Below are 23,232 nucleotides of genomic sequence, written 5' to 3'. Positions count from 1 at the left end.
CCCCAACAGTAATTCCATTGGTATCTAGTTACTTTGCACCCTTCCTCCCCTCTTTAAGCCCCCTCCCTCCCCTAAACGATGTCGTCTTCAACAATAAAAAAATCAACATGTAAACCTTTGGTTGTGTCCAGGTGGAGACTATTACCACGTGTATCTAACTATTGCCTCTGGCCGCCTCATGAAAGCTGTTCCCCCTTCTTGGGATATTGTCCAATTGAGGGCAGACGTTACGAGTGGAGAGACTCACCAAACTCCTGGTTTAAGTCTCTCGGTAATATGTTCCCCTACTGGCCTCTTATGAACAGCATCTCCTGTCTTAACTTTTCAAATATCTTGCCATAGATTCACCCCACATCTACTCATGCGGCACTGCGTTGCCATGAAGTGCTAAAGTTATTCCTTCCATGACGCTTATGTTCATAGCCACATTGATCCATTCTTTCGGGGGGGTCTGGCACCTTTCCACTTCATGACTAGGCAGGCCCATGCTCAAGAATCAGAAGCGCTGCCACCCCCCTCAATCCTCTCAGTTCTACCTCTACTTCCACCATCCCAAATAGTATCAGAAACAGTATTTTGGTACGATGAATCCCCTCCAGGTCTTTAACCCACCCCAACACTTTGTCCCAGAACACCTGTATTCGAGGGCACCCCCACCGCATATGCCAATAGTGGGCCCTTTCCCCACATAAGCGCCAGCACATTGGACTCGGTGACTGAAACATCTTCGAGAGCTAGACCGGGTCGTATTGCCATCTATGAAGGAGCTTAATGGTGTGCAATTTATACTAAGTCGAGATCGAGGACCGCGAGGCACCCTTACACAGTTTCATCCAGAGCTCTGGGTCTATTTCTTTGTCCATATCTCTTCCCCACCTCAGGCTCTCTGTGGAACCCTTCCCTGCAAGCAGCAGTGCGCGATACATAGCAGAGATCAAGCCCTTTGTTTCTCTTCTTTTATCCAGGAGATTTACGAAGGGAGTAAGGTCTCTCTGTATCCCGCATCTCCATTTTACTCTTGTGAGCACTCCCTTTAACTGAAGGTATGAGAAGTCCGAAAGAGTGCCTGTGCCCAGGTCCCCCTCCAGGTCTGTGATCGTTCTAAAGGAGTCCGCCTTCCACAGTTGACCTACCCTCACCCGGCCCGCCTCAAACCATGCCTGGAACCTCTCTGGGTTCTGGATCGCCTGCCGGACACCCGGAGCCCAAAGGTGACTCAGGGGAGATGGCCATGTGGTTACTCCTTGCATATCTGCCCTCTCACACCATGGGCCTCATTACGACCCGGGCGGTATGTGTTTACCGGCGCCGGTAAAGGTGCCGCCACCGTTAAACCCATACCGCCCTATTACGAGGTCCCCTTGCGAGACCGGCTCTGGTTGTCTGGTTTTACCAGATGTCCTTAGCAGGTTCCGCGAGAATTGACGTTATTGACGGGCCCGTTGTTAGCTCCCTCCCCATCCCTTTGAACCCTATGGGGGCTTGAATGGGAATGGGGATGGTCTGGGTTCCCTGAATGGGGAAATACCGGGCCCTCCAAAGTTGGAATGGCCCGGTATTTCCCCATTCAGGGACCACGGACCCGGACCAGAGTTTGGAGGCAGCCATGCCCTTATTCAGGGCATGGCGGTCTCCAAACTCATATTGAGGCCCCATATCTCCCATATGGTCACCAGAATCGGATGATCCCGGATTTTACACGTGAGCTTACCTCTTGTACCCACAACCACTCTGCTACCGTAGCGGGGGCTAAGTTAACATTGTTCAACCCAACCCACTGGAGTTCCTTCTGCATCTGCATCCTGAGATGGGGTATGATTACCCTTAACTGTACAGCCTTATAATACAGATTCAAGTTCGGAAGTCTATCCCCCCCATTTCTTTCGGCAAAGTGAGAATCTCATACATCACCCTTGCTTTCTTCCCCTGCAAGAGAAACTTAAGCATCTCCCCTTTCGTCTCAGGGAAAAAGGACTCAGGGACCCGGATTGGGAGCATCTGGAATGCATATAGGAACCTTGGCAGGCAAAACCATCTTTAGGGCATTAAGGCGTCCGAGCCAAGATAGGAGTTTTCCCCATCTTTCAAGGTTCGCACGAAATCCGGAAATTAGTGAGGGGAAATTGGCATCAAATAAGGCTCCCGGCTCCCCCGTGAGATTAATCCCCAAGTATCTCAGTGTGTCCCACTTAACCGTTAATCCCAGTGGGGTGAATCTATTCCCGTCTCCATCCCTGTCCCCTTTCTATGGGAACAGGACAGATTTAGCCCTATTAATCTTAAAACCAGATAGCTCTCCATATTGTTCAATCAGGTGGATTACCCTTGGTATTGAGGATGGGGGATCCTGTATGTGCAAAAGCATATCTGCGTATAAAGCCACTTTGTAATCTACTCCTCCCAATGTCAGTCCTTCTACTCGGGGGTCCCCTCTAATTCTTTGAGCAAGAGGTTCCAGGGAAAGCGCAAATAAGATCGCAGAGAGGGGACAGCCCTGTCTCGTAACCCTACTTAGGGTGAACCAGCGGGAATAACCGCCATTGAGTGCCGCAGATGCCCTGGGGGGGAAGTGTACACTGCCATTAGTCCCCTCCTACACCTTGCCCCCAAACCTTGTTTGCCCAGAACTTCCTCGAGAACGCCCCACTCCACCCTTTCGAAAGCTTTCTCAGCATCCACCGAAAGAAGGGCTGGGTCTCCCGTCATCCCCCACATCTCGTGAATCAGATGTAGAGTTTTCCTCACCGTGTTTGCTCCCTGTCGACCCATTATAAAGCCCACTCTATCAGAGTGTATCAGTTGGGGCATATGTGTTTCCAATCTCGCCGCCAGTACCCACGTATAAATCTTGGCGTTGAGATTCAAGAGGAAGATGGGGCGGTAAAACCCACATAGTCTGGGGTCCCTACCTTCCTTATGAATCACTGTTATTAGTGCATGGGAGAAGGATTCCAGGGCTTCCCCTGTCTCAAGAATATCATTAACAAGTTCAACCATAAAGGGGATGAGGGGGGAAGATACATTTTTTATAAAAACCTGCTGAGAACCAGTCTTACCCAACGGTAGTCTCACCACCGCCCTTTTAATTTCTTCTGCCGTAATCAGGGCTTCAAGTGCCTCTGCCTCCTCCAGGGAAAGACTCGGCATCTCCGTTTCAGCCAAATAAACCGGTATGTCCCCCTTCCCCGGATTAGCCTCCGATGGATACAAGTTTTCATAAAATATTGCGAATGCTTCTTGAATCCCTTCCGTCCCTGGGTCCTGTACCCCATCCACCCCTTCTATGGCCGCCACCCATCTCTCAGATTCCGCCATTCATCCATGAGCTCGTAAACCCCTATTATCTCCAGGACCTCCCCATATCCCCTGTCGGGCGGGTCCTGCGTCCCTGTAGCTCCCACTTGTCTGTCGAACTTAATATCGGTCCACATGTTAAAATTACCTCCCAATGTTACATGGCCTGAAGCCTCCAACATCAACTTCGGAAGGGTTTTCAACAAAAACCTCTGCTGACCCTGATTGGGGCAGTAAACTGTGGCAAACGTAAAACACACCTTTTGGATAGTACCAACCACCAGGAGAGCCCTACCTTCTTGATCTGCCCATACCTTAGACACATCCATCTTAAGCCCCTTTCCAATAAGAATTCCCACCCCCGCTTTCCTCAAGGGCCCGAGGCCCAGTGTTCCTGTCCAAGACTTCACCCGGGACCCTACGTTCCTCCCCTCTAGCATATTTAGTCTCTTGGAGGAACATTACATCAAGGCCCGCTCTGCGGAATTCCCTAGCCACTAGCAACCTTTTTGTGGGAGAGTTCATCCCCTTAACATTCAGCGTTCCCGCCCTAAAATGACCACCCCCCTGAGTTCCTAAATTCACTGCCATAGTACTATCCCACTGCCCTTAACCCCTTTACTCTCTCTGGGCGGCCAAGCCCAGAGTGCCACCTCCCAACAACCGATAAAACATAACTTTGAGAACACGCGTTTCCTAACCCCCTTCGCCACCAACCACCCCTCCCCCCTGAAAACCCCTCAAGGGCGCCCGACACCTCCCGGTTAACATCACCGAGCCGAAGTCGGACCGCCAGCTGGGACTGTTTCCCTCCCGGTCTGACACTTAAATTTCCTCATTGCCTTTGACCCCCCCCCTCCCGCCCACATCTCAAACCGAGCCGCGTCTCTCAACTCTACAAATATACAAAAAAGGAATCAGGCGCCCCTCTATCGAAAGAACACGCCATGATAACCTGTTCAGTGGTTATTAAGCACTTTGAGAGTTCGCAGCCATCTGCTTTTTGCTCACTGTACCTTTCACAGATGGGAAATATCCATTTGCATATCAGTCTTTGTCCCGCCCACATGGGCAGTCCAGCACCGAAATGCTATGGCAATTCCCCTCTGAACAAAAGTACCAACAGCAACCCCTCACTGATGAGGCCCAACAAGGCTAAAACATGTGTATGGGGTTGCTGTTGGTACTCTTGTTCAGAAGGGAATTGCCATAGCATTTCGGTGCTGGACTGCCAATGTGGGCGGGATAAAGACTGATATGCAAATGGATATTTCCCACCTGTGAAAGGTACAGTGAGAAAAAGCAGATGGCTGCAAACTCTCAAAGTGGTTAATAACGACTGAACAGGTTATCATGCTGTGTTCTTTCGAGAGAGGGGCGCATGCTACCTTTTTTAGCATCTCTCAACTCTACTCGCGGCCCTTGTGGGTCACGTCAGTATTCTCCAACAGCCTTCATAAACATAACCCCACAGTAGTGCACCCTGGTCCCCCTCACCACTCTATGCCACATTGAAGACCCCACCCATCACAGTTATCCCCATTACTGCATTCCTGGTGCAATTCATGTGTACACCACGGGTGAAGTGTTCAGTTTCCTTTATTTCCTGGATCCCGGTACACGTCTCCTTCTAGGCCCTTTGATGCGCCACTGTCTGTCATCATCCCACCTCACGGCCTGGTTCCTTGCTTCGTTCAGTCCACCCAGCAGCTCCCTCAACTCTCTGCAAATATATGCTTCCGTCGTCAACCTATGTTTGTGTCCATCCAGTTCAAATGTGAGGGAGAACGGGAACCCCCATCTATACTGCACTCCCGTCTCCTGGAGCCACTTCGTCAGAGGCACACACATCCTTCTCTGTGCCAGGGCCAAAGAGGATAGATCTCGTGCAATAGTTCATCAGGCCTTTTTCCTTCGCTTTCTCTAGGATTTTCATTTTGTCCGTTTTGTAATTGGGAAACCGGGCTAGGACTGATTTGAGGACCCCAATAGGCCCTCCCACGCGGTGTAGCCTCTCGATCTTGGACTCATCAATGGAGTCATCTTCAAAAACCAGCTTTGTGACTTTGTGAAGTGTTCTTTTCAAGTCTTGCTCCAACTCCCCCTCTTTGTCTGGAGTCCCGAAGAGCCTAAAGTTGTTCCACCTTCTGCGGTTTTCCAGATCGTCCATTTTCATTCAAAATTCCTCCTCGCTTTGTTCCATTTCCAAGATCCAAGATCCTAGATCCGCTGATCCGTTTGCGTCTCCAGGGTACCGAATGAGGTTTGGTTGTGTTAGACTTCCTCCAGCTGCTCTTCCATTCCATCTATCCTCAGGTAATCTTGTCCACCCTGCTTCAAATATCTGCCCTCATATTCCGTATTTCTTACATCAGGGCCGCCATGTCCTTTTTGCTTGCTGCCGATTCTTCCGTTGTGGAAGCCATGTTACTCAGCCCTTTTGAACCAGGCCCGGAGCGGCTGCAGGGTATATATGTATGTGGCCAACTTCTTCGCCTCCATACACAGGAGCCCGTTTTCCAGTGCGTTTCCCCCTCTACCCCCTTTTCACCTGTGCACTCCTCCGGGTGGTGAATGTCGCCTTTCTTTTTCTTTTTTTGTCTTTCGCTTCGAGGTCACACTTCCTGGGCTGTTGCACCCCGCCGCAGCCCCGGTGGTAGGCACACGCCCCAGAGTCGGGGGCCCACACCACTCAAGTCTGGCCTATGCTGGACCCTCAATTCTCCTCGCTCCAGTCCTGTGAGGCAGCTCAGGAGGGGAGGCAGGAGTGCCCCGGGCGATTCTCAGGGCATTGTTATGAGCAAACTCCAGCTCAGTTACACTTGTATATCCCCCCTGTCCTGCCCTTGAGGCCTACCATACCTTCATTCTGCCCCAATGTCTCCCTATTCCTTGGGTGCGGGGCCCAGCTCGGACCACTGTATAGATTTTTCCTATTCCACGACAGGGTGCTGTTTCCTATATTCCAGGTGAGCTCCAGTGTGGAGAACCAGTCCCTGTGCTCTGCAGAGAACAAACCCAGAGTTTCTTCCGACTATGGTTGTCGAACCCCAGTTTATGCCAAGGAGGTGGGCACATGCCCCAAGACCGGGGGCCCACACCTCCCTTTGTCGTCCACCGAGGTCTACTTCACCCACCGGAGGTCAAGGGACCCTGACCCCCAGTTTTATTCAGATTCTTCCCCTTTTGGGGGAGTCTCACTCCTGTGTTGGACTCTTGTTCCCTCCTTGATACTGTCCCCTTCGTCGCACCAATCTGGCTTGACCCCTGCTGTGGTCCTTAAGGCCAGGACTCACCCCATTCGACAAATATATTGTGCACAAATGTGTGTGCTGCCGCAACAGCCCCTTGTATGCTCCCAGACTGTATGGGTGTTCGTAGAAGTGCCTTAGCTCTGCCTCCTTATTGCACTAAAGAGAGGGAGACCCTGGTTGGACAGGCAAGACTGGAAGCGGCCTTTGCATCCTGCTGCGATGTGATGCACTCATGGGAGAAAGGGAACCAAAATTGAAGCATGTGCCCCCCACCCCCATTCCTGTGGCCGTGTTGTAGTCCCAACTAAGGATGTCACCCTCACGAGAACGTTTGGGGCACGGCAGCAGTCATCAGAAACAGGATCAAAGTATTATGTGCTCTGAGAGAAGTACCATTAGCTGAAGGCACATCCTCCAGCAGGCTCTCCAACGTTCTCAATTTGCGTATAAATAATACGGAGTACCTTGTCACTATGCTCAGTCCCAGGGCCCGCACGGCTGGGGGTGGCCACTGTGCTACAGGACCACGCTCAGCGTCTTCCTCGCCATCTGCGGACTGCACTCCTGGGATTTTATGGTGGGCGCCCCACTGCTGCGCAAGTCCTCCACTGTTGGGGGTCGTAACCTCAGGTCTTCTGAACCCCGCGGGCCTCCCATGCTGCAGACTGCCGAGTGTGGGACATATGGAGAGGCGGCCCTTCACGCCAACATGGCCACGAGACTCCCCGACTCTGGGGGGGGTAGGGGGAGCACTCAGTCGCCTCCCCCGCACTCTCGGGTGGAATCCTCTGCTCTTCCAACTGGTACCAGATGCCTGTTAGGGACGCCAGCCGCCATGCGCTGCCTCTCCGGAGCACACGCAGGGAAGAATCCTGCTTTGGCCAGAAGTTTGTCGGGCTCGTTCTTCATGATTCTGGGGGCATTTGTTTCACAATGTCACCCTTCTGTGCCGCAGCCTTTCACTTTCGCCCACCTCGGGTTCTATGTGATGGCGGGTCACAAAGCAGGGGCTCATCCCGCTTAACGGTCCCGGGATAGGAGAGGAACACGCTCAGGCAGCCTCCATGAGCGCGCCCCCTGGTTGCCTCCCAGTGACTTTGTTTTTAATAGGGTAGTAGGGATGTGTTTTTTAATTAGTTCTTGCATTTTCGACATATGTTTAAGGGACGCTGATGCGCCTTTCGCCGCCTCTTTTTCAGCGCACGAGAGGAGGGCCTTTTTGTGCGCAGGCTCCAAATAGACTGTAGGGGCTGGTTTCAGAGGCCTGTTGTGAGGCAAAAGCATAAGCGATGGCCCAGAGGACAACGAAGATCTAGAAGCTTTTCCAGCGGACACCGCGTGGGCCTCAACGCTCTACTTCGAGTTTCGGCCATGGGATATGTGCTTAATGTTCTTGGACGTGTGTGTGCTATGACTGCCAGTTGTCGTATCCATCACGGAGACGCCGGCCTGCTTATTGGAGTCGGGGGATCGCACATGGGGTTCCGAAGAAATCCATTCGCCATCGGGGTCCCCAAGGACACCAATACTGCCCCCGCTGGAGTCGTTCGTCACGTCAATGGAGGCGTCGGCCTGCATTGCGTGGATGGCCCAGTGCTTGGTGCAACGATATTTGAAAGTTTTCGGGCGGAAAAGTTTGCAGGACTAGCAAAGCTTTTCGGGGTAATCCCTAGGGAGATAGTAATTGCCCACTCGGTGCGTGTCTTTCCACAGAAATGTTCTATGGCAGTTTGGGCAAAATTTAAAAGGTGTTTTGTCCATTGTAAACTATAAGGGCAGTTAGGCGAGGAAAAGGGAAAGGGGGTGGCAGAATATGCATTCTCTAAAAGAAGTCAGTATCTAAGATCTCCCCTCTCCCTACTGTAAGGTTCGAAACCCGAAGAGGCATACAACGCCGTCGACGACGAAGTTGCCCTTGTGGAATGAGCTCTCGGAGGCCCTCGTAGCGGTTTTCCCGCTTTTGAATGACAGAAGGCAATCGTCGACGAAATCCATCAGGCCAGTCTCTGCTTTGAAATTGCTTTTCCTTTTGCCGAAGGACCATATGCAACGAAGACTTGTTGCGTAGATCTAAGTTGCTGAGTCCGATGAAGGTAAAATTTTAGAGCTCTCTGGACGTCCAAGGTATGTAGGACTTTTTCCGCAGCCGATGAGGGGGTCGCGAAAAAGGTGGGCAGGACAATAGAAGAGTGTTTATGATAAGCCGTAGGAACTTTTGGAATGAAACGAGGATTCGTTGACAGAACCACTTTGTCCTTAAAAAACCTTAGGTACGGAGGGTCTATGACCAACGCTTGCAACTCCGAGATCCGCCTAGCTGATGTTATAGCTATTAGAAAGGCCACTTTCCATGACAAGAACTTCATCGACAATGTGGCCATTGGTTCAAAGGGTGGTTTCATTAACCCTGCTAGCACCATATTAAGGCTCCACGTTGGTGGAAAACGTTTAACCGGAGGGAACGTCCGGAACAAACCCCTCATGAAGTGTTTCACCAACCTGTCACTAAACGAGGGAGGCGACTTCCTTCTCCTCGTGAATCTAGAGATGGCCGCCAGGTGTACCTTTATTGATGAAAAAGATAATCCGCTCTTCGCTAGGTGTAGCAGATACGGCAGAAGCTGTTCCGGAGTGACCCTTAGAGGTTGCACTCCCGTCTGTCCTTGACACCACGTACAGAAACATCTCCACTTACACGACTTGTTGGTGGAACGGGCTCACGCTGCTTGCAGGATCCTCTGACAGTCCGACGAAATGCCCAAGGCACCAAATTCCGAAAAGTCAGGAGCCAAGCTGTGAGATTGAGACTGTCTGGATTGTGATGCCACACTGTTCCCTCGTCCCGGGACAGGAGATTGGGAATCTTCGGGAACGTTATTGGTTGATCCACTGATAGGTGAAGCAGGTCGGAAAACCACGGCTGCCTCGGCCAACACGGTGCCACTAGGATGACCCGGCACCTGTACCTGCGTATCCACTGCAGAGTTCTCTGTATTAGAGGGAACGGAGGGAAGGCGTAGAGGAACTTGTCCGCCCACGGGAAGGAGAACGCTTCCCCCAGAGAGCCTTCCTGTGGCCACCTGCTGGCATACATTTCGCACTTCTTGTTCCTCTTCGTAGCGAAGAGATCCAGCGGAGGCCGTCCCCATTTCTCGAAGACCTTCGACAACTGAACCCTGTTTATCTCCCATTCGTGAATTTGGTCCATATTTCTGCTGAGTGAGTCCGCTTGCTCGTTCCGTACACCCGGAAGATGATGAGCTACGATGGATATATTGTGTTTCAGAGCCCAATGCCACACCTTCTGAGCCTCGGTGGAAAGGGTTCTGGATCGCGTGCCCCCTTGCTTCCTCAAGTAAAACATTGTCGTCATGCTGTCTGTCAATATTCTCACTATGGACCCTCTGATGTGCGGCAGGAACGACTTCAGGGCCCAGCGCACTGCTCTCAGTTCCAGAACGTTGATGTGCAGGAGAGATTCCCTTCGAGACCAACGACCTTGCGTTTGTAGAGTGCCCATGTGTGCTCCCCAGCCTGTCAGGGATGCGTCCGTCACTATGGTTAGCCGAAACTCCGGCTCCTGTAGGGGTACCCCTCTGGTTAGATTCTGGAAGCTCTGCCACCACCGAAGAGCTAGTAGGAGCTCTTCGTAGTCGATGGTCAGTTTGTCCGACAAGAGCCCTTGGGCCTGCGTCCACCGGTCCGCCAGAAACTCTTGAACCGGCCTTGTGAACAGGCGGTAGTTGCCCACCAGAGGAATGCAGGACGCCATAGCACCCAGAATTGACATATATTTTCTCACTGACAGTCTGGTACTGACCTGCCAATCGATTGAGTTTGGTGATTCTGCCGAGGGATGGCTTCACTAACCCTGACTGGGTCTTGAACTGTGCACCCAGGAACACCAAGCTTCTCGACGGCGTTAACGAGGATTTCTCGAAGTTTACTGCAAACCCCAGCCGTTGTAAGAGGTGCATGGTGGCCTGCAAACTTGTGTGAGTCGACATAGGGGAGGACCCTCTCACCAACCAGTCGTTGCGATACGGGTATACATGATGGCCTTGCCTTCTCAGCCAGGCCGCCACCGGGGCCAAACATTTCGTGAACGTTCTGGGAGAGGATTTCAGCCTAAAAGGAAGTACTGTGAACTGGTAGTGAGTCCGCCCTACCACAAACCTTAGGAACTTTTTGTGTCGCCGACACATCGGTATGTGGAAGTACGCGTCCTGCAGGTCCAGAGACGCCAGAAAGTCCCCTTCTTGAACTGACCGGATCACTTCTTGGAGCGTGAGCATCTTGAATTTTAGGCTTTTCAATGTTTTGTTTAGATCGCGCAGGTCTAGAATGGGACGCCACTTTCAGCTTGGTTTTTTCACCACAAAGTATTGGGAATAAACTCCTTGACCCCTTTGTGACGACGGAACCAATTCAATAGCACCTTTTTGTAGCATAAGTGCTACTTCCTGCTGCAATACGCTCAGATGGGGTTGAGCTACAAACGCCGGTGGAATGTGCGGAGGGTTGCTTTTGAATTGCAGGTAATGTCCGTATCTTACAGTGTCCAACACCCATCGATCCGTTGTTATTTGCTACCATTCGTTGATGTAGCACGATACCCTGCCTCCCAGAACGTTCCGATGCCCGTCATTGCTGGTCCTTGGTCTGCTTATCCCTCGTCGATGACGAGTAACCTGTTCTCTTCTTGGGGGCCATGTAGTCCCGGTGTCATTTTGCCGCTTGAGAAGCCCGTCTGTATCCCTGGGAGGGGTATGCTGCCCTACTGAAGGATCTGTCTCTCGATGCCGAGAATCTGGAATTTCCCGATGCTCCCCTGAAGGGACGAAAAGACAGGAAACTTCGACCACTTTGGAGGGCCCCCAAGGAACGCGCCGTGTCCGAGTCCTCTTTCATGCCCTTCAAGGCCTCGTCCACCTTCTCGCCGAACAGAAGGTCTCCCTCAAAAGGCATATCCAGCACCTTGTATTGCACCTCAGGTCGGAAGTTGGTGCATTTCAGCCATGCTTGCCTTCGGAGAACCACACCGTTATTCACCTGCTTAAACCCAGATTCCGTGAGGTCCACCGCGATGTTTATGGCATGATTGGAGGCCTCTTCACCTTCCCTGACCAGTAACATCGCCGCCTTACGATGTTCTTCCGGAAGATGCTCCAGCATAGGAGCCAGTCGGTGCCACATCCCCCTGTCGTATCTGGCTACTATGGCCAGAGAATTGGCCGCTTTCACTGTGGTAGCACCTACCGACAGCACTTTTTTTTGCCGAAAGCATCCTGTCTTCTGGCATCACTTTCTGGGGGGGTCGTGCACTTGTGCTGGGCCCTCGTCTTTCTCACCGCCGCTGCCGACACCACTGAGTCAGGAGTTGGTTGAGAGGAGAGACACTTGGGGGTAGCCTCTGGAGCCTTAAATTTTTTCTCCAGACGACCTTTTATCGCCGGTTCCGAGAAAGGGTGGCGCATGGTCTGTAACCCCTCCTGCCACACATGATCCAGGATGGGTACTGAAAACACCAACCTTCTCCTCTTTCCCATGTGGTCGAAAAGGAAACAGTCCTTTTTCTCCTCTTCCTGGGCCAGCCCGAATTCTGTACAAGCCTTGGCCATCATGGTGTGAAATGACCCAATGTCGTCCGGGGGAGACGGCTGAGCCGGGCTTCTCAGGGTTTCTAATTCTGCTTCGGACTCCCAGGTTGGATCCCTGGAGGGGGAAAGTGAGACATCCGATAAGGCTCTACTGTCCGAGTCCGAATCCATCAGCTCTCCTTCCTCGCGGCGTGGAGCCGAGAGGTCTCCACCCGCTGGCATTGCCGTGGGGGTTGACGGAGGTGGCCGACGAGATGGGCCCGGGTCGTCGATGGCCGACCTAGCCGGAGTTGCTTGAGGTAGTCTGTCGTCCAGTGTCTTAAGCAACGTTTGCAACGTGGATAAGACCTCCAGCGACAAGAGTGACTGCGGATTGAGAAGAGGGGTAGACCCCGGAATGCTCCCGGAGAGAGGCCTGGTAATCCCTAGTAACGCGAGGTCTGCAGGGCCAACTACTCTCAAATCCTCATCTCCCGAGGACACCGACAAGGCCTCTTGCTGCAGTAGTGTCTCCGGCAAAACTGGGTCGTACACCTCTGGTCGCCAGGCCTCTTGCAGGATCTCCGTCGACGAAGCTACAGCTGGCCCCATCGTCGACGTCGTCGTTACTGTCTGCGGTCCAAGAACGGTTGAAACCAATTGTGTCAGTGGTAGAGAAGTGGTCGACGACTGCCCTGCCGTCGAGCAGGTCCTTGAGGTGTCCCGCCTTTGCCGAACTCGACCTACGCTTCTCTGCATCTCGACTCGAGGTCGATCTATGATGATCACCCGAGGAGGATTTAGATTTTTCTTTGCTGTCTTTCTTCGTCGAAGATGAGGATGACGAGGCTTTCTTCGACGAAGACTCCTTACAATGGCTTCTCGAGGATTCCTTCTCCGCCGGTCGTAATTTCTTCACCAGAGGTTCCGACGATGTCGAGAGGCGCGGGGCCCCTGAAGATTTTGACACTGAGGCCACGCTGCGCGTGGAGCCCACCTCCGAAGGCGGGTATGCCCCCGCTCCATCGTTTAACCATGCCACAAGTCTTCGACTTCGATCTTTAAGAGTCTTCTGGGAGAAGCCCTTACATATGTCGCACTTGCCTGCCGAATGATGAGGGTGTGGACAGAGGGTGTGGACAATATATGCAATCCATGTGTCCATCCCCCTCGTACACCTTCTTCAACCCGCACGTAGCGCACGGGCGGAACAGCGCTTTCCCTGACATCAGGAGAAACTCCAACAGCACAACCTAGACAAAATAGTAGACTACACGAGGTCCTCCCACTACTTTGGAGACGGTTGAAATCTGAAGGCAGCCACGGGGGCGGGGCATTTATACCGCTACGTCCTAGTGGGGCATGCATGTGCGGGCCCAAAACGACATAGATAGGACACAAAAGTGTCGAACATTTTCCTATGGAAAACGGCTTTATAAGCGTACCGAGGGCTCCCAGTCTGTCGACGGGGAATATTCTAAGCATGTGACTCCATGAAAGATCCAATGCTGGAGAAAGTGGTCACTCCAGGAGAGAGGAGTGGTGAGTGGGTTAGAGAGGGGGAGGCCTGAAGAGATCAGAACATCCAGAGTGTGCCCTGCATAACGAGTCGGGCCTGAGGGAAGAATAGGGAGAGAAAGAGTTGCAGAAGTCGCAAAAGAGTCCAGAGGAAGGACAGGGGGCACCCAGGTGGATATTGAGGGCTCCAAGGAGGAGGAGTTGAGTGGTCACAGACAGGAGGGAGGATCAGAGGTTTGCCCACTCGGAAAGGAGAGGTTACCTGACCAGGTGTCCAGTAGATTGTGGGGGGGGAGAGAGAGAGAGAGAAAGAGAGAGAAGAGAGAGAGAGAGAGAGAGAGAGAGAGAGAGAGAGAGAGAGAGAGAGAGAGAGAGACTGCGAGAGACTGCAGACCAGGCATTCAAAGGAGGAGTAGGCCTGCGTAGGAATACTAGAGGCAGTAATCCACTCCGGGAAGATCAAGGCTTCACCCCCACCGGAACAGTTGGATCTGGGCGTGGAGAGGATCTTGTAGCCATCAGGGAGGAGTGTCAAAACTTGTGACAGAGCTGGCTGTGAACCATGTTTTGTTGAGACCGAGAAGATCAAGGTCAAATTCTTCCAGGAGAGATGTCAGAGGAGTGTTTGACAGGTGCGAGAGAGTTGAGGGTGGCAATGTGAAGAAGGTTGTCGCCCTTGAAAGACTTCCTGGGAGGGGTACAGGTCAACAGTACTGCCTGCTGAAGTGTAGAAGGAGCCCGAGGGAGGGCAGAGGAGGAAGGAGGAGAGGGCAAGGTAGCCAAGGAGGAGGAAGACGGCACCAGAGAGGTGTCGGAGGAAGGAGGCAAGGGAGCCGGAGAAGCGTCTATCAAAGAGGAGGAGGTTGCCCTGAGGGCCTTGGACCAAGACGGTGCCATCTAGGTGAACATTAATGATGATCTTAGAGGAATTGAAGGGGGCCCGGAGGGCCTCCCACCAGGTGCCACCATTAATGGGAGAGGACGAAATAGGAGAGAGCACAGAGACCACATGTGGAGTCCATAGGTCTGGCAAAGGAACGAAAAAGGGGATGTCAGTGAGGGTCTGTCTGGAGGAAGCGCTGGTATAAGTACCCAAAAAGTGGACAAACAGAGCATCATAGCGTAGCAACAGGGTCTTGGAGGGGTAAAGAGGGAGGGGGGAAGGGATTTGCAAGGGGCAAGGACGCACAGGGAGGCGGGTGGGTGCTAGCGAGCCAAAGATGGAGGGGCGTGAAGCACTTGTGATCAAGGATTGCGAGGGACCACGCAGGCTAGGGACGCGCAGGTGCGACCGCAGCCCAGGACGGAAGGTGCGGGGAAACACACATGATCAAGGATACGAGCGACCACGCGGGCAGAGGACTGCCTTATTATTATTTGATGGTCGAAGCTTGCTCCCATCTTAGATTTAGGTTTAGATTAGGCATTTTTCCAACGTACCTATAAAGTTTAATAAACACCCTTGAACTGTGATCACTTGTATCTATCTGTCTTTAGTGTTGCCGCCATGAGTTCCTTTCTGGGACCTACGAGAACTGTGTGGTAAAAGGTCTGAGCAGAGTTGGAATACTGCTTACATGGACATACTTTTGAGATGTTATATGGCGTGTTCCAACATAGTCTTTCAATGCATACTGGTAAACAGTAGTGTCCCCAGCGTCATGCAAGCATAGGTGTAGAAAGCCTCACCGGTAGTTTTTATCCAGTGATCTTTTGCTTGATGCAGGGTACACCAAAATGATGCGGGGTACACCAAGACTGCAATGCTTCACACATCAGAGTTGCTCTTGTTGGTACTGGAATGTTCAAAATCCCATGGATTGTCCATAACATGAGTGTTTTTCCCAGAAGACGCTCAGAGTATATGTTGACTGAGAAATTGGCCCCAGTTTTAACTGTACAGAAGGGGAGTGCAGCTGATTCCCTTCAATACATTGAAAATGCGTTTATACAAAAAGGTCCATTGTAAGCGAACCACCTTTCCCATATAATGCATAAAAGGGCCAGAATTTAACTTTTTCACTTGTACAGTAATGGAATGAGCCACTACCATCCATAATCCATTTCCACCTTCACATTAAAAGGTGAAAATGACAGAATATTTCTTTTGAAAGAATGCCTTTTTTGATGGTATTTCTAAAATACCTGCAGAGGTATTCCACAAATACCAGCTACACCTGTGGTGACCTCCGAATTGAACAGATTTTTGAAACACCGCCGGTGAAGGTGTAACTTTCTCTAGCTGTAGTTCATTAAAAAGTCCACCCAACTCTGAATGACCCTCTTCGTTTTTAGTCGAATGATATACCTGAATGTTACATCTTTGTGTGTTTTGCAACTGTGACTAAATGTGAGGAACACAAACAATTCAACACGCACTCTACAGTTAACACCCACGGGCGCACCAGTGATCAAGAAATTCACCATAGCATATGGGAAGCATTCGTTTAGTATGAAAATGAGTACAAACGCTAATAAGCTATGGACGCTTACTTCCTTGGCAAGTAGGAGTCGTGATAAGCAAAGGATTTTTCAGAGGCGTTGCTAGGGGGCGACTGAGGGGGCAATAGCCCCGGGCCTCTTGGTCTTAGCCCCGGATAGGCGATCCCCGATTTTCACAGATGAATGGTGTAGGGGCAACAGTGGTGCCAATATTACCATCCAGGTAATGACAGAATCTGCATTTAAATGCGTACATTGCCGCTGCGGCCAAGGATTTTCTACCTCTAACTGACTGTGGAGGCCAACATATAGGGGACGCCTGTGTTCATCTACAGCATTCCTGAAATCAAGACGAATGTCTCACCCCATCTACACAGAAGATGAGCAGGCCATACAGCACTCGGTTCCTTCGAGGCAGGCTGCATTTTATCTTTTTCAATCATTTATTTTACACATTGCAGATTCGACAGCCAGCAAGCATTCGGCGCAATTGCCCCTGAAACACCTACAGAATGCCATTTCCTTATGGAAAACACACTTTCGGGATGTTTGTTGAATAACCGTGGCCTGCAGCCGTGGTTTGAATGCGCCTCAATTACGGTACACAAGACAAACCTCTCAAAAACCACACAACCAAGTAGGAATCGGAATACAGAAAACAAAACATGCAGTTTATGTCTGTTGGCTGATGAGATATTAGTGTTGGGAGATTAACGGGAAGTAGAAAAACAGAACCACCAAAACTTTAAACAAGAGATATAGGAAATGCAAAAGTGGCAAATATCTGGTTTCATTCACTTTAAAAATGTTTTACCTTGGCAAACCTGCTACGTAGGACCAAGTATCATCGTGTGGGCAGTAGACCTCAACTGAAGAGAGAGCTCCAGTTTCATTCCGCCCACCGACAGCGATTAGCCTGTCTGCCAGGGCCGCAAGGTAGAAATCCACTCGCCGCTGATTCATAGACGCCACCTGCAGGGATTAACAAGATACCACACATCAGGCACTATTGGGATTTGGTCAAGGCCGACATTAGCTGGTACAGTAACACGATCTTCACGGACATTAACGCATAAGAAGTTGGATTTTAATTTAGCACAGGTAAAATCGGTGAAATTGAACGTTGCAGTTGTACTGCTCCCATCGAACGTTTGACATGACATTCTCATGTAATATGTTTTAGTAATTCTGAGAGCACTAACCTGCCTTGACATACCTTCTCTTCTTAGTGACATTTCCTTACCACTTAAATCCTAACATGTTAACCCCTTTGCACTCCCTCTCCGTTCTTTGGCCCAAGTCTGTTCTCCTTTTCCATGCACATGGCACATTCTCTTCGCCAACCTCGCCACTAAGGAAGTGGCGTTGTTACGCCCCAGTTTACCTCAACGAGTTCCATAATCACATTATGCCACACCTTGTTTTAGGAGTCCACTCCACAGGCACAAACCAGTGTCACCATTGTCTATTCTCATTGCAGTAGCAGTACGGACACCCATACTGGTGGTACTTCCAGTTACTTAGGAACTAGTCCCAATCAAGTATAATTGTTCAGGTTTGTGGAATGAATTTCTATAATCAATATGGAGCATTCAATCAATAATAACAATAAACTAAGCTAAGTACCCATAGCATTTCATGACTAACACCTATAAAAACATGATTGCAACAGCTACCCCCTTACCTATCCTCATCTATCCCATTGCCAATGAAATTATTATTGCTAACTGGGGTGGCTCATCCAAAATGGCTGACAGTGTGCCAACCATTATGTAGGTGCCAGGCCAGTCCAGTGAAAACGCAGTGCAGGTCCTCAACCGCAGTAAGCAGCTTTGGAATCCGCTCCTCTACTGGCTTTTGACTGTGTTGGGGAAACGGGATTTCCCTTTCGCAAGTACAGTTCCCCAGCACGCATGGCACATTGGGGATGCAATCTGGGGATCTGCAGGGCCAAGTGGGTACTCCTGTGCCTCATTATATATTTAAGAGCCTGGGGCAACCAGATGGTGGTGCTCTGGCTCCACCGCACATGTACAAGTACCAGGAAGCTCTTCCTGCTTGCATTGTCGGCTGGAGCTGGAGGGCTATCATGGGAGGTGGCGTGAGGCTAAGGGGGCGTTTTTAATCTTTGGCTGATAGTAAGAAAAAAGCCTGTGTGTATGCATGCCTGCATGCGAGGTTTTGTCTGCCTGTTCGGGTATGGGCTCCCGTGTATGTTGTATGTGTGCATGCATGCAAGCCTCGGATGAAGGGCAAGGGACTCTAGATTGATGCATCAGTGCCATCAATTGATATTCTTTCATTTGGGGGCATTCCATGGCATTGCATTTTTATTGCCATTAGGGACAAAGTCAACACGATAAGTGTTCATATCTGGCCATTCTGACCACTGCTGATGCGGCCATTCTACACATGGTTTCTTACTGTGTATGATATTTTTTTCTGGCATCAAGAGCAAAGCAAACAGGACTACGTTCTTACATGGGGATTCTGGCATATAGTGGCAGAGCCTGCCTGCACAGGTTTTCTAACAGTTTAATTGCATGTTCTTAAGTGGGAATACTGGCATATATCGGTGCAGCCAGTATGGACACACATGGGCACAGCGAGCATGAAAGTGTTTTTTTTATACTGGAAGAAAACGTGCATATATTGTGGGACAAGGTATCGGGGAAATAATGTGTTAGAACAATGCCCTAGAAAATGGTGCTATGCACTATTGGATTTTTTCATGTATCCTCTTACAAAACAGATTGTGAGCAGTGTGTGGCTTTCTACCCAATTTCTCCACAGAAAATATGTTGTAAAATGCTCCATTTTAACCTGTTATTTTGAAAATGTTCTCGCGGAGTGATTGCTACCTTGCTGCACGAACACCCGTTGGCTGGTTGGACTCCCTCGCTCACACATATTCATGGGAAAGGTTTCTGCCCCTCCAATAAAAAAATGTACCAAACGCCGCTGTCGCTATTTAGCCACCTGTACTAGAAGTAAAAAGGCACACGAGAGCAATAAAATAGGGCAATAAACAGCAAGCACACAAAAAAACGACACGCACTTTAACCTTTACTTATTACGATTCATCCTCCAGCATTACAAATTGAGGGCTCCAAGCACATACCTTTTGCATTTAATAACCAGTTTTACATTTATTAAGCACTTTCCTAGCCATACCACATCACAATCACAGGGTCATGAAGTCAGACATAAAGGAGACTTCACATTACTTTAGCCTCTTCTGACCACTGGCCTTCTCCAAATCCCTCTCGGCCGCTGGCAATCTCATCAGGTCCCTTATCAATGCGCTGAAAGTAGGATATTCCAAACACGGCTTGCAAAATTGTCATAAGTCCTTAAAATAGAGTACCTTAGTAAAAGTTACTGGATCCATGAGCTCTTCACTTTACCTTTTCGTTAAGGGAAAAACATGTACTTTCTGCGGGTTACGTTAAGAAACAGTAAGGGACAAATTTGGAAAAAGTACAAAGGCAATGACAACATAAAAGTAGGGATGGTTGGTGTCATTCTTACACCAGAAGGTGACCACCTTGGTTTCAACACAAAATCAAAAACCTAGTCTGAACGAGTATCTGTCAATCAAGGAAGCCTTAATCTAAATCACCAAGAGTACAATGATGGCCAACAACTCGTTTCACCCTATGCTTATCTCTTTTAGCCCACAGGCTAGTTAGTAGTTGTAAACGGCAGTAATTTCACCAAAAAGAATTACTGTTACCGACATGGTGTCCACCGGAATTACCGCCATATCACAAGGCAATGAGTGTGCACACAAACCATCATCAGTAGCAATAATTTGGTTGGGCGGAATTACCGCCAAAAAACAATTTACGATCAGTAAATCCTCCATTTTTCGGCAGAATTACCATTACTGCTCCAAAAGTGGAGGAATTACTGAATGGTAATTTCGCCTACGGGAAGTTTAGCCACTGCGATCTTTAAAGACACAATACATTTAAAATCCACCACTTCCTGTAGCAATCCAGACCCCATAGACAAAGGAAGGATGCTAAGAGAAAAGGGGAAGGGCAAGGTACCAGAAATGCTGGCTCAAATCAAATTCAGTGAGCCGGAGCCGCAGGTGGCCAATGCTGAGGAGCTGTTTGGTGGCTAGAAATAGAAGACTTCCATACAAATGAAGAACACCGTCTGGAATTATATCAGGGACAAGGTGGTGGCAGAGGCCACAGTGCAGTGTGAAGTCGAAGACCAAGCGTTGGAATGACTTCAAGACTTCAAGGCACGTGTGCGGACTCTACTTGCCAACATCGGCAGTGAGACAGCAGCCACAGGAGGAGGAAATGTGGAGCCATTACATCTCACACCCTGGGAGGAGAAAGTAGCTAGCATCATAGACATGGCTCACACACAGGGAGTTGGCCCAGCAGAGGTTGGAGTTAGCCTTCAAGATGACCGGGGCAAGTACAAATGAGGACACAGGGGACATATGAATATGAAAATGCATAAGTGTCATGAGTGCAGCTGCAGGCCACACACCAAATACAATGTTGTCCTACAATAAGCTTGTGTGGGAGTAAACGGCAGTACATTTGGCACCGCCATGAATGTGCACACTTGTGTATAGGCGGGTTATAAATGCCATATCTCACACAATTGCACGATGAAACTGCATCACAGAAATCTCAGGTAGAGCCTCCACTGCAATATACAAATCCTGCAAAAAAACAGCAGCCCAGATCCCTCTCACAGGGAAACACTTCTAAAACTCAAATATAGTCCTGTGTGACCTTAAATGGAGATAAACACTGAAATGCCACCATCCTGATGTTAGCGAATGTGGCCCATTTTGAGTGGCAGTCATGCCAACCAAGTTTGTCAGCCTTACCACAGTAAAACTAACAGTATTGCTGTCAAACCTGGAAAGATACCCTTATAGAGATGGAAGGGAGATTACTGCAGAAAGTCCATGTGGCTCTGGTGTTATTCTGTTGTTGCTCACGGTGGGCTTTCCATGAGAAAGTGTTTGTGTCAGGAAAGGGGGAGGCGAGTTCCTAGGTATCCTACCTGGTAGGATGGGGAAAAGGTGTTATAGGGAAGGGGATACTGCGTCTCACCCTCCAGTGTCCCACTTCCACTCATCCAAGTGATCCTCCCGCACTGGTCAACCCCCAGGAACTGGATCCAAAAGTGATGGCTGTGTCCTTAGCCACCTGCATGACAGATCCCTGGGGACTAGCGGTCGAGACACCTTCAGGTTTTTCACAGTATCCAGCATTAATCATTGACCAGGAGCTACCAATGGGGAACGAGGAGCTAGTGCATAGCATTCTGCAAATCTAACTTCCACATAAGATGCAAATGTTGACTATCATTTATGACCACTTATCCTTTAAAATGTTGTATAGATGTGTACTGTTCTATATACATACATCGATTTTATTCAGCATCAGTTGGCCTGGGGAGCCATAAGTACCTCCTGGTAGCTGCTGGTATGAAGTTAGCCAGGCTCTTGTAGGCTATATGAAGGAGCTAAATAGCTCCAGGATCCCCTCAATGTCAAACCCTGAATTGGTGTCATCCAACAACACACCATCACATAAAGTCTGCAGGGCATATGACCCTAAAGCATGCGGCAGCAACTCTTCATGATTGTTGCAGTATGGAACAGACCCCAAAAGGCCATACAAGTCCCAATATACATGATGGCAATGAGAAATCTTGGCAGCCTGATGAATTCTATTATGAATGACATCATATGTCCCTCTGCCTTCATTTTGAAGTGCATTCTGTATCCACAAATGTGGCTGACAACACACGACTAAGACAAAAACCTGTAACCCCAACAAAAGCAAGTGTCGGACAATGTGAATAACCATGTTACTCACCGTAGTGACCACCTTACTTCTAGTCTATAGTCCCTTTTCATCCATACTTATGGGACATCTGTCCATCCTGTGGGACGGGACCGGAGCACTTTATAAAAAGCATACAAAAATGTATTTCAAAAATGTGTTCTTCCTCTCTTTCTTGCACGGGGCCCGGCACGCGGCCGTAACCCCGCCCACCTTGGCTCCGCCCCGCGCATCGCCCTCAGTCCTTTTCTATCGTCAGGTCAAAGACCTATTAGCAATAAGAGCAATAACAGAGGAACCTTATTAGAGGGGACGGCGGGCGGGCGTATGGAGGAAAGGTGACTATGGACTAGGAGTAAGGTGGTGTCACAGCCGCTGGCGACTGGCATGTGTGGAGGAGGTGGAAACAAGAACGCCATTAGACTGTGCCGCCACGTTCCATTTTCTACGTGTTTGACGGTGTAGTTTTTTCCCAACATGGTCGCCGCCGATAGTATTTACCATTCGTCTGTCGGCGGCTCTGCGCGTTGCAACTGTGTTTTTCCTCTGTTGCGTGCGCTCGTTTGCTACCCTCCCGGGGGTGTTCTAGTTTAACTCCGCCCGCTACTTCCTGCTCGTGCTCACCCTCTTCTACACCCTGGCTCGCTCTCCCTTTCCTTGTACCTGCCTCTCTTTGTCTCGCCTGAGCATTCTATTTTTGCTTCCTTTCCCCGTTTGGCTTTCCAAAAGGATTTCTCACCTGTTCTCGCTGTGTTTTCACTACGAGGATCTTCCACCAGTCATCCTCCAGGAGCGACGATCCTGTGCCTTTTCTTCCAGTGGACGTTCTCGGCACGGGTACGTTCCTCCACCCGCTTCTCCAGCTGTGGACACTCCTGAGATCCCAGCCAAGTCTTCTGACTGCTTCTCCAGTGTCTACTCACCTCCGCACCAAGGGGTTTTTTGAGCAAAGGCTTTTTCCCCTTGCAACATTACTGGCTGGAAGGAGGGGAGACACTGTGGATCTCTTGATCTAGAGTCACGGTGGCTTCCTTTCGAGGCAGACCCTATCTACTCAAGAAAAGGAAGCCCAAAGCTCGACACACCCGAAGAAAGAAGTTGGACTATTCAACCTCTTCAGGTGAGGAGGAGGAGGAGGGGAGATCGGGAGAACTCTGTTACTTAAGTGAAGAGGAAGATATTGCTGAACCTTTAGCCGATCCCATTGATCAGCCCGTTAGCCCTGATAGGTGGTCACTACGGTGAGTAACCTGGTTATACTCCTACGTCCCGTCCCCTTTCCTCCATACTTATGGGAGATTCCCAAGCACTCCC

General features: G+C 50.0%; 1 protein-coding gene and 1 long non-coding RNA gene across 4 annotated transcripts in view; one reads left to right on the top strand and one right to left on the bottom strand.

The window, feature by feature from the left end:
- KLHL36 (kelch like family member 36) overlaps positions 1 to 23,232 on the bottom strand; it is a 247,898-nt gene that overhangs the window by 42,964 nt on the left and 181,702 nt on the right. For all 3 annotated transcript variants that reach the window (XM_069636247.1, XM_069636245.1, XM_069636246.1), the window contains one exon: positions 16,902 to 17,059. In XM_069636247.1, the coding sequence (XP_069492348.1) occupies positions 16,902 to 17,059 (158 nt within the window). The remainder of the gene's footprint in view (positions 1 to 16,901; positions 17,060 to 23,232) is intronic.
- Positions 1 to 23,232, top strand: part of LOC138525955 (uncharacterized) — a 242,584-nt gene that overhangs the window by 72,254 nt on the left and 147,098 nt on the right. The window lies entirely within an intron of this gene.

This window comes from Ambystoma mexicanum, chromosome 1q (genome assembly GCF_040938575.1).
Source record: "Ambystoma mexicanum isolate Mex_15411 chromosome 1q, UKY_AmexF1_1, whole genome shotgun sequence".
NCBI lineage: Eukaryota > Metazoa > Chordata > Amphibia > Caudata > Ambystomatidae > Ambystoma > Ambystoma mexicanum.
Note: the sequence above shows the minus strand (reverse complement) of the source record. Positions and strands in the feature narration are given on the sequence as shown.